Source organism: Xenopus tropicalis, chromosome 2 (assembly GCF_000004195.4).
Source record: "Xenopus tropicalis strain Nigerian chromosome 2, UCB_Xtro_10.0, whole genome shotgun sequence".
Classification (NCBI taxonomy): Eukaryota; Metazoa; Chordata; class Amphibia; order Anura; family Pipidae; genus Xenopus; species Xenopus tropicalis.
In genome coordinates, this window is record NC_030678.2 from 178,897,279 (window position 1) to 178,911,878 (window position 14,600).

Genomic DNA, 14,600 nt, shown 5'->3' on the forward strand with positions numbered 1-14,600 from the left:
CCCACGCGCCCCGGGCACCGACCCCCAATATTCCCACGCACCCCGGGCACCGACCCCCAATATTCCCACACGCCCCGGGCACCGACCCCCAATATTCCCACGCGCCCCGGGCACCGACCCCCTAATATTCCCACGCGCCCCGGGCCACCGACCCCCTAATATTCCCACGCGCCCCGGGCACCGACCCCCTAATATTCCCACGCGCCCCGGGCACCGACCCCCAATATTCCCACGCACCCCGGGCACCGACCCCCAATATTCCCACACGCCCCGGGCACCGACCCCCAATATTCCCACGCGCCCCGGGCACCGACCCCCTAATATTCCCACGCGCCCCGGGCACCGACCCCCAATATTCCCACGCGCCCCGGGCACCGACCCCCAATATTCCCACGCGCCCGGGTACCGACCCCCAATATTCCCACACGCCCCGGGCACCGACCCCCAATATTCCCACGCGCCCCGGGTACCGACCCCCTAATATTCCCACGCGCCCCGGGCACCGACCCCCAATATTCCCACGCGCCCCGGGCACCGACCCCCAATATTCCCACGCGCCCCGGGCACCGACCCCCAATATTCCCACGCGCCCCGGGCACCGACCCCCAATATTCCCACGCGCCCCGGGCACCGACCCCCAATATTCCCACGCGCCCCGGGCACCGACCCCCAATATTCCCACGCGCCCCGGGCACCGACCCCCAATATTCCCACGCGCCCCGGGTACCGACCCCCTAATATTCTCACGCGCCCCGGGCACCGACCCCCAATATTCCCACGCGCCCCGGGCACCGACCCCCAATATTCCCACGCGCCCCGGGCACCGACCCCCAATATTCCCACGCGCCCCGGGCACCCAATATTCCCAGGCACCTACCCCGCGTGGGAATATTGGGGGTTGGTGCCCGGGACGCGTGGGAATACTGGCGGCCAGTGCCCGGGGCGCATAGGAATATTGGGGGTCGGTGTCCGGGGCGCGTGGGAATATTGGGGGTTGGTGCCCGGGGCGCGTGGGAATACTGGCGGCCGGTGCCCGGGGCGCATAGGAATATTGGGGGTCGGTGCCCGGGGCGCGTGGGAATATTGGGGGTCGGTGACCGGGGCGTGTGGGAATATTGGGGGCCGGGGCGCGTGGGAATATTGGGGGCCGGTGCCCGGGGCGCGTGGGAATATTGGGGGTCGGTTGCTCCAGGAACCCCACGGTTGCCCCTTTAGATTGCTGAAAGAGCTGTTTGTTGCCCTTCTGGGGCAAACTGGAGTGGGATTTAGGCAGGAGGCGGGGTTTGTGTGAGGCCTAATTAATCCAAGATAAGAAAGTCGTTACTGGTTTTTCCTGATAAACCTCTGACTCCGCCCTAATTAGCACTTCGTTACCCAGCAGTCTCTCTGGGAGTTCCCTGTAGCCTTTAGGTGCTTTCTGCTGACTCAGCGTTGGTTCCGCCCAACTGGGTTACAGAACAATACGGTACTTTCTGCCACTATGTCAGTGCCCAGCACTCCTGTTTGGGGGCAAGTAAATCCAAGGTGTTGCCCCCCAGGGCATTTATTTTTCTGACTTCTGTTCTTATACCAACCTTAACCACTATGGTAATAATGCAAGAAAAGTTTGCACCCCATCTAGTAACCCATAGCAACCAGGTATTAAAGAGTTGCCCAGTAACTCTATCCTGCTGATTGGTTGCTATGGGTTACTTGATCTGCTGCCCGTGTTTCCATGTAATGTTATAGCAGGGCAACTTAAGCCTGAGAGACCATAAGCCTATTGCTTTATCTTTTGGCATAAACCTGATATACACCGCCCTGATTTGCACCATGGGGGCAGAATGTGGGGTGATATCCCCCCCTCACCCTCCCAGTAGGTATCAGAATAGCACTCAATAGTAAGAAATCCAAGTCCGGCTTGGGACTCCTCCAGTTACATGGGAGTAGGAGAAACAATAGGTTAGCTGAAAGCAGTTCTAATGTGTAGCGCTGGCTGAAAGCTCAGACTCAGGCACACTTTACTGCTGCGCTGCAAGTTGGAATGATATCCCCCCCCCTCACCCCCAGCAGCCGATCAGCAGAACAATGGGAAGGGAGCAAGATAGCAGCTCCCAGTAGGTATCAGAATAGCACTCAATAGTAAGAAATCCAAGTCCGGCTTGGGACTCCTCCAGTTACATGGGAGTAGGAGAAACAATAGGTTAGCTAATGTGTAGCGCAATAGGCTGGAGAGCAGAAGGTTATTGTTGGCCCCAGGGCCAGTGCTCCCAGTATTTCCCAGTACAGATTGCTGAGCTTTATAGGAAACCAGTGTTGGGCTGTGGTTATTATGGGAAATGTCATCCTGTTAATCACATGTAAATATTGCCCTATTGCGCCAGTCACACTGGGTCAGCGTCCGGCTGCCATGGGAAGGGAATTCCAGTTCCCCGGGGTCATTGGGTTTGTGACAATATTAAACTTAAATACAGTAAGTGACAGAAACGCTAGTGTCCCCTCTCCGCCACCCTTGGGTCATGTGTCCAAAATGTGTTTTTCTCCTTCATGGCAGCCCATGGGGCTCGTGGGGCCCCAGGAATAAAAACTATCAGGGCAACGAATGACGAGGAATCGGCTCCTTCCAGAAAACCGGAAACGGCTTCAAAATAAAAGCCGGACAGTTCAGCTCCTCGTGGGCGGGAACAATGGCATTCGGAACATCAGTACTAACGGCAGTAGGAGGAGCTGTGAGGGTTAATGGGGAGGCGGCTAAATTGTATCCTACCCGATCCCTCCCATTGATAGGAACCCTGATACTGTGTGTGTGTGTGATATTAAAGGGGAAATATCCCTCCCCTGTGGGACATGGGCTCAGTCAGTTGGGGGGGGGGGGGTAAGTAGATATAAATATACAGGTATTATTGTTACACACAGAGCTGATCCCTCAGACTGGTAGGAGCCCCCCTTAGGCTCACTGAGTCATGCAAGTCCTGCCTCCCAGTGTTCCAGATTAAAGTGATGGATTCTGGGATTTTGAAGACCCTCTGTTTTCAGAGAATCTGTGCCCCGCCCACTACAGAAAGTGTAGGGACTTCAGCTCTGAGAATCCACCATTTTAAGGTAAAAATCCAAAAGGTGATTGTGATGTAAGTAACTTGTAGCCCCTATAGCCCCAAGGTTATAGCCCCTATACCCTGAGCCCCCTATAGCCCCAATGTTATAGCCCCTATACCCTGAGCCCCCTATAGCCCCAATGTTATAGCCCCTATACCCTGAGCCCCCTCTAGCCCCAATGTTATAGCCCCTATACCCTGAGCCCCCTCTAGCCCCAATGTTATAGCCCCTATACCCTGAGCCCCCTATAGCCCCAATGTTATAGCTCCTATACCCTGAGCCCCCTATAGCCCCAATGTTATAGCCCCTATACCCTGAGCCCCCTATAGCCCCAAGGTTATAGCCCCTATACCCTGAGCCCCCTATAGCCCCAATGTTATAGCCCCTATACCCTGAGCCCCCTATAGCCCCAATGTTATAGCCCCTATACCCTGAGCCCCCTATAGCCCCAATGTTATAGCCCCTATACCCTGAGCCCCCTATAGCCCCAATGTTATAGCTCCTATACCCTGAGCCCCCTATAGCCCCAAGGTTATAGCCCCTATATCCTGAGCCCCCTATAGCCCCAATGTTATAGCCCCTATACCCTGAGCCCCCTATAGCCCCAAGGTTATAGCCCCTATACCCTGTAGCCCCCTATAGCCCCAAGGTTATAGCCCCTATACCCTGAGCCCCCTATAGCCCCAAGGTTATAGCCCCTATACCCTGAGCCCCCTATAGCCCCAAGGTTATAGCCCCTATACCCTGAGCCCCCTATAGCCCCAAGGTAGGTCACATGTCTGTGTGGTGGGCTACATTGTGTATCTATTGAGTTTAAGGATGGTACTAAAATAGTCTATTTATTTATATTTCTAGTTTATGTATATTTCTGTAAGAAGTCTGTGGGAGGGACTATGGGGTGGACAAAATGATGGACTATGAGAAGTCTATGGGTAGGACCATGGGATGGACTATGAGAAGTCTATGGGTAGGACTATGGGATGGACTATGAGAAGTCTATGGGTAGGACTATGGGATGGACTATGAGAAGTCTATGGGTAGGACTATAGGATGGACTATGAGAAGTCTATGGGTAGGACTATGGGATGGACTATGGGATGGACTATGAGAAGTCTATGGGTAGGACTATGGGATGGACTATGAGAAGTCTATGGGTAGGACTATACGATGGACTATGAGAAGTCTATGGGTAGAACTATAGGATGGACTATGAGAAGTCTATGGGTAGGACTATAGGATGGACTATGAGAAGTCTATGGGTAGGACTATGGGATGGACTATGAGAAGTCTATGGGTAGGACTATGGGATGGACTATGAGAAGTCTATGGGTAGGACTATACGATGGACTATGAGAAGTCTATGGGTAGGACTATAGGATGGACTATGAGAAGTCTATGGGTAGGACTATGGGATGGACTATGAGAAGTCTATGGGTAGGACTATGGGATGGACTATGAGAAGTCTATGGGTAGGACTATGGGATGGACTATGAGAAGTCTATGGGTAGGACTATACGATGGACTATGAGAAGTCTATGGGTAGGACTATGGGATGGACTATGAGAAGTCTATGAGTAGGACTATGGGATGGACTATGAGAAGTCAATGGGTAGGACTATAGGATTGACTATGAGAAGTCTATGGGTGGGACTATGGGATGGACTATGAGAAGTCTATGGGTAGGACTATGGTATGGGCTATGAGAGTTCTATGGGTAGGACTATGGTATGGACTATGAGAAGTCAATGGGTAGGACTATAGGATTGACTATGGGATGGACTATGAGAAGTCTATGGGTAGGACTCTGGGATGGACTAAGAGAAGTCTATGGGTAGGACTCTGGGATAGACTATGAGAAGTCTATGGGTAGGACTATGGTATGGACTATGAGAAGTCAATGGGTAGGACTATAGGATTGACTATAGGATGGACTATGAGAAGTTTATGGGTAGGACTATGGGATGGACTATGAGAAGTCTATGGGTAGGACTATGGGATGGTCTATGAGAAGTCAATGGGTAGGATTATAGGATTGACTATAGGATGGACTATGAGAAGTCTATGGGTAGGACTATGGGATGGACTATGAGAAGTCTATGGGTAGGGCTATAGGATGGACTATGAGAAGTCTATGGGTAGTACAATAGGATGGACTATGAGAAGTCTATGGGTAGGACTATGGGATGGACTATGAGAAGTCTATGGGATGGACTATGAGAAGTCTATGGGATGGACTATGGGATGGACTATGAGAAGTCTATGGGTAGGACTATGGGATGGACTATGAGAAGTCTATGGGTTGGACTATGGGATGGTCTATGAGAAGTCAATGGGTAGGATTATAGGATTGACTATAGGATGGACTATGAGAAGTCTATGGGTAGGACTATGGGATGGACTATGAGAAGTCTATGGGTAGGGCTATAGGATGGACTATGAGAAGTCTATGGGTAGTACAATAGGATGGACTATGAGAAGTCTATGGGTAGGACTATGGGATGGACTATGAGAAGTCTATGGGATGGACTATGAGAAGTCTATGGGATGGACTATGGGATGGACTATGAGAAGTCTATGGGTAGGACTATGGGATGGACTATGAGAAGTCTATGGGTAGGACTATGGAATAGACTATGAAAAGTCTATGGGTAGGACTATGGAATGGACAATGAGAAGTCTATGGGTAGGACTATGGGATGGACTATGAGAAGTCTATGGGTAGGACTATGGAATGGACTATGAGAAGTCTATGGGTAGGACTATAGGATGGACAATGAGAAGTCTATGGGTAGGACTATGGAATGGACTATGAGAAGTCTATGGGTAGGACTATAGGATGGACAATGAGAAGTCTATGGGTAGGACTATAGGATGGACTATGAGAAGTCTATGGGTAGGACTATAGGATGGACTATGAGAAGTCTATGGGTAGGACTATGGGATGGACTATGAGAAGTCTATGGGTAGGACTATGGGATGGACTATGAGAAGTCTATGGGTAATACAATAGGATGGACTATGAGAAGTCTATGGGTAGGACTATGGGATGGACTATGAGAAGTCTATGGGTAGGACTATGGGATGGACTATGAGAAGTCTATGGGTAGGACTATGGGATGGACTATGAGAAGTCTATGGGTAGGACTATGGGATGGACTATGAGAAGTCTATGGGTAGGACTATGGGATGGACTATGAGAAGTCTATGGGTAGGACTATGGAATGGATTATGAAAAGTCTATGGGTAGGACTATGGAATGGACAATGAGAAATCTATGGGTAGGACTATGGGATGGCCTATGAGAAGTCTATGGGTAGGACTATGGAATGGACTATGAGAAGTCTATGGGTAGGACTATAGGATGGACAATGAGAAGTCTATGGGTAGGACTATGGAATGGACTATGAGAAGTCTATGGGTAGGTCTATGGGATGGACTATGAGAAGTCTATGGGTAGGACTATGGGATGGACTATGAGAAGTCTATAGGTAGGACTATGGGATGGACTATGAGAAGTCTATGGGTAGGACTATGGGATGGACAATGAGAAGTCTATGGGTAGGACTATGGGATGGACAATGAGAAGTCTATGGGTAGGACTATGGGATGGACTATGAGAAGTCTATGGGTAGGACTATGGGATGGACTATGAGAAGTCTATGGGTAGGACTATGGGATGGACTATGAGAAGTCTATGGGTAGGACTATGGGATGGACTATGAGAAGTCTATGGGTAGGACTATGGGATGGACTATGAGAAGTCTATGGGTAGGACTATGGGATGGACTATGAGAAGTCTATGGGTAGGACTATGGGATGGACTATGAGAAGTCTATAAGTAGGACTATACGATGGACTATGAGAAGTCTATGGGTAGAACTATAGGATGGACTATGAGAAGTCTATGGGTAGGACTATGGGATGGACTATGAGAAGTTTATGGGTAGGACTATGGGATGGACTATGAGAAGTCTATGGGTAGGACTATGGGATGGACTATGAGAAGTCTATGAGTAGGACTAGGGGTAGGACTATTGGATGGACTATGGGACTGGGTGTAACTGCAAAGAAAGCAGACTCTGTGGTTGCAGTTTCTATATATAATGGTAGAATAATTCAACTTACCAATGTTTTGAGGCCCTAAATGGAATTTCCTGTGGGACTAAGTCACATGTAGTTGTGCCACTGTATGGAATGTTCCATTGTGCGTATTTAGTAACCCATTTCCCTATTTACTGAACGTGACACATGAGATATCCCGTATCTGAGCAGGAACCTGAGCCGCTGCTCTATCAGCCCCCACTCTCCCGACTCATATTTCCCTCTGTCACCAACAATCCCTCAGTATTGTACCCAGACATCAGGTGGTGGGGCGGGGCTTGTGGCATCAGGGGGCGGGACTGTGAGTGGCAACAATAGCCCCATAAATACACTCACAGAAGGGGAATTTGGTGCTTTTTGTGCAAGGAGGAAGTGGGCCGGGGTAGGAGGGTATTTATCTAGAAATAGTCTGCGGTGATTTACTTTCAGGAAATGCTGTAATGTGTTGCACAAACATGGGGGTGGGACTGGATTTGTCAAGGGGGGTCAGGTAACGTCTAATGTATCGCTCCACGTAGGCCCCGGCCAGCGTCAGTCCTGTTCTGCTATTTGCCCTTGTGTTTCCGCACATAACTGGCCCCTCCTCCTGCAGGAACCTGGCACCGCCCACTCTGTGCCCCCGGCCATTCTACACACGCTCAGAGCGTTGCACTATGGGATGGGAAATCTCCCATTTTGGATTTTATATACAATTCCATTGTTTGTGTCACATTTTCACTTCCATAACTGCAAATCTCTCTTCACTATCGCCGGGCAAGAGCCTCTCAATGTCTACCGGCGGGTGGGATCAGAGTGGGGATCAGGGTGGGATCAGGGTGGGGATCAGGGTGGGGATCAGGGTGGGGATCAGGGTGGGATCAGGGTGGGGATCAGGGTGGGGATCAGGGTGGGGATCAAGGTGGGAAAAGGGTGGGATCAGGGTGGGGATCAGGGTGGGATCAGGGTGGGGATCAGAGTGGGGATCAGGGTGGGATCAGGGTGGGGATCAGGGTGGGGATCAGGGTGGGGATCAAGGTGGGAAAAGGGTGGGATCAGGGTGGGGATCAGGGTGGGATCAGGGTGGGAAAAGGGTGGGGATCAGGGTGGGGATCAGGGTGGGGATCAGGGTGGGATCAGGGTGGGGATCAAGGTGGGAAAAGGGTGGGATCAGGGTGGGGATCAGGGTGGGGATCAGGGTGGGGATCAAGGTGGGATCAGGGTGGGGATCAGGGTGGGGATCAGGGTGGGATCAGGGTGGGGATCAGGGTGGGATCAGGGTGGGGATCAGGGTGGGGATCAGGGTGGGGATCAGGGTGGGATCAGGGTGGGGATCAAGGTGGGGATCAAGGTGGGAAAAGGGTGGGATCAAGGTGGGGATCAGGGTGGGGATTAAGAAGGAAACAGGGTGGGAAAAGGGTGGGGATCAGGGTGGGAAAAGGGTGGGATCAGGGTGGGGATCAAGGTGGGGATCAAGAAGGAAACAGGGTGGGAAAAGGGTGGGGATCAGGGTGGGGATCAGGGTGGGGATCAAGAAGGAAACAGGGTGGGAAAAGGGTGGGGATCAGGGTGGGAAAAGGGTGGGATCAGGGTGGGGATCAAGGTGGGGATCAAGAAGGAAACAGGGTGGGAAAAGGGTGGGGATCAGGGTGGGAAAAGGGTGGGGATCAGGGTGGGAAAAGGGTGGGGATCAGGGTGGAAAAAGGGTGGGATCAGGGTGGGATCAAGGTGGGGATCAAGGTGGGGATCAAGAAGGAAACAGGGTGGGAAAAGGGTGGGGATCAGGGTGGGAAAATGGTGGGATCAGGGTGGAAAAAGGGTGGGATCAGGGTGGGATCAAGGTGGGGATCAGGGTGGGAAAAGGGTGGGATCAGGGTGAGGATCAAGGTGGGGATCAAGAAGGAAACAGGGTGGGAAAAGGGTGGGGATCAGGGTGGGAAAATGGTGGGATCAGGGTGGGAAAAGGGTGGGGATCAGGGTGGGGATCAAGGTGGGGATCAAGAAGGAAACAGGGTGGGAAAAGGGTGGGGATCACGGTGGGGATCAGTGACCTGTAACTCCGCCCATGTGTTACTAAAAGTAAATATAAAGGGGAAGTTGACCCTTTATTGGGCTATGGGTTCTATAATGAAGTAACTGTGAGTAACATAATTAGGTGAGTAGCAGTGAGACGAGGAAACCGTGGGTGGGAACATCCGGCTCTTGAAGCGAGGGTCTCGCATCTCAGCCCCAATTAATAACGACTGCGCATCACTACTGAGAGACAGCAGCATCGGCCCCCAACTCTCCCACCCTCGCTCCTCTACTGCCCCCCGTGCAGTCATTAGTGCTCATACTGCCTCTTGTGTTTGGAATAACCTCTTCAGTGTTATAAAGGGTTGTCTCCATCTTGCCCTACTGTCTCCATCTTGCCCTACTGTCTCCATCTTGCCCTACTGTCTCCATCTTGCCCTACTGTCCCCATCTTGCCCTACTGTCTCCATCTTGCCCTACTGTCCCCATCTTGCCCTACTGTCCCCATCTTGCCCTACTGTCCCCATCTTGCCCTACTGTCTCCATCTTGCCCTACTGTCCCCATCTTGCCCTACTGTCCCCATCTTGCCCTACTGTCCCCATCTTGCCCTACTGTCTCCATCTTGCCCTACTGTCTCCCTGGGCAGAGGAGCTAGCAATCTAATTTGGCTGCAGGTACACTCTCCATTGAACAGTTCCCAGAAGCCCAGCCAGTCCCAGTTATTTAGTGGCCCTGAATGTTAGGGGGGAAGGCGCTAGGACCCCGCGGCGCACAGGCGGCTCAGGGGGTCACGTGTTGCGGAGGTTTCCAGGGAGTGACGTCACAGGCGTCCTTAGAGCAGCAAGATGGCGCCCAAAGGTAAGCGGGAGGCGAAGCAGCGGATGGAAGAGCGGCCCCCCTGCTCCCTGTAATGGCGCCTGTAAGCGTGGGGCTACTGTGTCCCCTATGCAAGAGGTGCAGCTGATCAGCGGGACTACAACTCCCAGCATCCCCTGCACCCGATGCCGCTACGCTGTCCCCTTACCTGCTGCATAGGGACCCGCACCGCTAGTGTGCAACTACAACTGGGGGGGGGGGGGGGGGGCTGTTAGACCACAATTCCCGGCATCCCCAGAGAAGCAGCGACTTCTCCCTGTTACCCACAATAGCGCACATTCCCCGGGCAGGTGGGTATATTATGGGCAGGTGGGTATATTATGGGCAGGTAAGTGGGTATATTATGGGCAGGTGGGTATATTATGGGCAGGTGGGTATATTACGGGCAGGCGGGTGGGTATATTACGGGCAGGTATGTGGGTATATTACGGGCAGGCGGGTGGGTATATTACGGGCAGGCGGGTGGGTATATTACGGGCAGGCGGGTGGGAATATTACGGGCAGGCGGGTGGGTATATTACGGGCAGGTATGTGGGTATATTACGGCAGGCGGGTGGGTATATTACGGGCAGGCGGGTGGGTATATTACGGGCAGGCGGGTTGGTATATTACGGGCAGGTATGTGGGTATATTACGGGCAGGCGGGTGGGTATATTACGGGCAGGCGGGTGGGTATATTACGGGCAGGTATGTGGGTATATTACGGGCAGGCAGGTGGGTATATTACGGGCAGGCGGGTGGGTATATTACGGGCAGGCGGGTGGGTATATTACGGGCAGGTATGTGGGTATATTACGGGCAGGCGGGTTGGGGTATATTACGGGCAGGCGGGTGGGTATATTACGGGCAGGCGGGTGGGTAATATTACGGGCAGGGGGTGGGAATATTACGGGCAGCGGTGGGTATATTACGGGCAGGCGGGTGGGTATATTGAGGGCAGGCGGGTGGGTATATTACGGGCAGGCGGGTGGGTATATTACGGGCAGGCGGGTGGGTATATTACGGGCAGGTATGTGGGTATATTATGGGCAGGCGGGTGGGTATATTACGGGCAGGCGGGTGGGAATATTACGGGCAGGCGGGTGGGTATATTATGGGCAGGCGGGTGGGTATATTACGGGCAGGCGGGTGGGAATATTACGGGCAGGCGGGTGGGTATATTATGGGCAGGCAGGTGGGTATATTACGGGCAGGTGGGTATATTACGGGCAGGCAGGTGGGTATATTACGGGCAGGCGGGTGGGAATATTACGGGCAGGCGGGTGGGTATATTACGGGCAGGCGGGTGGATATATTACGGGCAGGCGGGTGGGTATATTACGGGCAGGTATGTGGGTATATTATGGGCACCTACAGGGGGAGACCAAACATGGCTGCTCTGAGTGCTGGGAGGGGCCCCCGGCCCCCACTGGGTCTTCTGCTTGGTATCATGTGACTTGTGCTGCCCCCTAACTGTGCGTTTGCTTCCCAGGGAGAAGGCGCGGAGTTGTATCCTTGGCACTTACATAGGTGAGACGGTACCAAGTCACCTGTACAGGTATAGCCTGGCCCCGCCCACTGCTTCTTATATTCCTTTAACAATTCATGGGGGTACATTACCCCTTATAATACATGAGTGATACTCAGAGTTCCCTGTATAACTCAGCCTGCAGCCTTGTGCCTTTATATGGGGGGCACAGAACCCCTCAGTGACTGCTAATATCCTTATCATTTACAGTAGGGGGTACATTATCCCTTATAATACATGAGTGATACTCAGAGTTCCCTGTATAACTCAGCCTGCAGCCTTGTGCCTTTATATGGGGGGCACAGAACCCCTCAGTGACTGCTAATATCCTTATCATTTACAGTAGGGGGTACATTATCCCTTATAATACATGAGTGATACTCAGAGTTCCCTGTATAACTCAGCCTGCAGCCTTGTGCCTTTATATGGGCACAGAACCCCTCAGTGACTGCTAATATCCTTATCATTTACAGTAGGGGGTACATTATCCCTTATAATACATGAGTGATACTCAGAGTTCCCTGTATAACTCAGCCTGCAGCCTTGTGCCTTTATATGGGGGGCACAGAACCCCTCAGTGACTGCTAATATCCTTATCATTTACAGTAGGGGGTACATTATCCCTTATAATACATGAGTGATACTCAGAGTTCCCTGTATAACTCAGCCTGCAGCCTTGTGCCTTTATATGGGGGGCACAGAACCCCTCAGTGACTGCTAATATCCTTATCATTTACAGTAGGGGGTACATTATCCCTTATAATACATGAGTGATACTCAGAGTTCCCTGTATAACTCAGCCTGCAGCCTTGTGCCTTTATATGGGGGGCACAGAACCCCTCAGTGACTGCTAATATCCTTATCATTTACAGTAGGGGGTACAGTATCCCTATAATACATGAGTGATACTCAGAGTTCCCTGTATAACTCAGCCTGCAGCCTTGTGCCTTTATATGGGGGGCACAGAACCCCTCAGTGACTGCTAATATCCTTATCATTTACAGTAGGGGGTACAGTATCCCTTATAATACATGAGTGATACTCAGAGTTCCCTGTATAACTCAGCCTGCAGCCTTGTGCCTTTATATGGGGGGCACAGAACCCCTCAGTGACTGCTAATATCCTTATCATTTACAGTAGGGGGTACAGTATCCCTATAATACATGAGTGATACTCAGAGTGGGATTACATTACTCGGTACATTGTAGCATGAGTCGCATTATACAGTTTTTCCTGAACACAAGCAGCTCTCTTCCACGCCGCTGGAGGTTCTCTTCTTCCTCAATGGCTGGTACTGTGCTTCCTACTTCATCATCGAGACTCTCATTTTTATCTATAAAGGTGAGTTCCTATTGGCTGTGCATGTACCCCAGGGAGGCAGGAACCGCGGGGGGCAACATTGGGGGGACCAAGCTCAGTGTTATTGGCACAAATGGTCCTGCCCAGGGGTGTATGGCTTCTGTCGCACTGAGGGGAGGGGCAGGGAGTCTGTGACTCAAGTAGTGGGTGGGGCTAGAAGGGATTAGCGCAGGGAATGATGGGAGACTTTTGCATTCCCACAGGGCTGATCCTGCCGTACCCCACATCTAATCTGATCCTCGAGTCATTCCTGCTCTTTCTCTATCTGGGCATTGAGGTCTCTAGATTGTTTCTGGGTGAGTATCCATGGGAACCCGATGCCCCCTACCCATGCTAGGAACCCCTGTGCCCATCCGGTGCCATCCTATTGCCAGTAACACCCTGATCCGTTGCTAGGGTGCCGGGGGAACCTGTGTGAGAGGAAGCTGCCGCTGGTGGTGAGTCTGGGCCTGACGATACCGGCCGGGCTCCTGGCAGTCTATTTCCTATTGCTACAGACCTACGCCCTGAGGCTAGAGACTGTGCTGAACTGTATCCTGCTGCTGTTCTACGGGCTGGAGGCCATACTGAGCTGTACGGCCCTCATTACCCTCTGCAGGTAAGTACACGGGGGAGTCCCACCCACTGAGAGGGGCAGAGTGCAGCAGCTCTTCCTGGGTGTTTCTTCTCTAGCCCCTCCCCCGAGGAGCTTTGCACTTCCTGGGTGTTTTTTCTCTAGCCCCTCCTCTGAAGAGCTTTGCACTTCCTGGGTGTTTCTTCTGTAGCCCCTCCCCTGAGGAGCTTTGCACTTCCTGTGTGTTTCTTCTGTAGCCCCTCCCCTGAGGAGCTTTGCACTTCCTGGGTGTTTCTTCTCTAGTCCCTCCCCTGAGGAGCTTTGCCCTTCCTGGGTGTTTCTTCTCTAGCTGCTCCCCTGAGGAGCTTTGCACTTCCTGGGTGTTTCTTCTCTAGCCGCTCTCCTGAGGAGCGTTGCACTTCCTGGGTGTTTCTTCTCTAGCCGCTCCCCTGAGGAGCTTTGCCTTTCCTGGGTGTTTCTTCTCTAGCCCCTCCCCTGAGGAGCTTTGCCTTTCCTGGGTGTTTCTTCTCTAGCTGCTCCCCTGAGGAGCTTTGCCCTTCCTGGGTGTTTCTTCTCTAGCTGCTCCCCTGAGGAGCTTTGCACTTCCTGGGTGTTTCTTCTCTAGCCGCTCTCCTGAGGAGCGTTGCACTTCCTGGGTGTTTCTTCTCTAGCCCCTCCCCTGAGGAGCTTTGCCTTTCCTGGGTGTTTCTTCTCTAGCCCCTCCCCTGCAGAGCTCGTTAAGGAGCTTCGGGCAGACATATTTATATAGAATACAAATGGAATGCCCTAGTGCTTGTTCCTTAGGGGACCCAGTGGCACTTACCTGCACCCATGTTCTTTCCACAGGGAACCCACCTACTGACGTGACTGGAGCCCAATCCTGTGTGTGTTTCCCTGATGCCCCAAAATCCCCCATCTGTTTGCTGTGCAAAACGCCCCAATTCAGAGTGCGGTGACGCCCCAATAACGTTCTACTCCCAGAAGCCTCTGGCTCCAACGGGAATGTACCTTTGTGTCTCTCGGAGGGGGAGGAGCTTCTCACTTTAACCTCTCGCTGGGACCCGAAATAATAAAATGTATTTTTTTTTTTTGTATAATTTTTTGTTTTTCTTTCTCCCCAAATACCGCCAGCGCCTCAC

The 14,600-nt window shown here is 52.2% G+C and overlaps 1 protein-coding gene across 1 annotated transcript; it reads left to right on the top strand.

Moving 5' to 3' along the window:
• Positions 1–9,935: 9,935 nt before the first annotated feature.
• tmem216 (transmembrane protein 216) lies at positions 9,936–14,558 on the top strand. Its single transcript, XM_031897427.1, has 6 exons — positions 9,936–10,024; positions 11,514–11,530; positions 12,797–12,890; positions 13,112–13,204; positions 13,305–13,506; positions 14,308–14,558. The coding sequence occupies exons 1-6, from the start codon at positions 10,012–10,014 to the stop codon at positions 14,321–14,323; spliced, it is 435 nt and encodes a 144-aa protein (XP_031753287.1). The 5' UTR covers positions 9,936–10,011; the 3' UTR covers positions 14,324–14,558.
• The last annotated feature ends 42 nt before the right edge of the window (positions 14,559–14,600 follow it).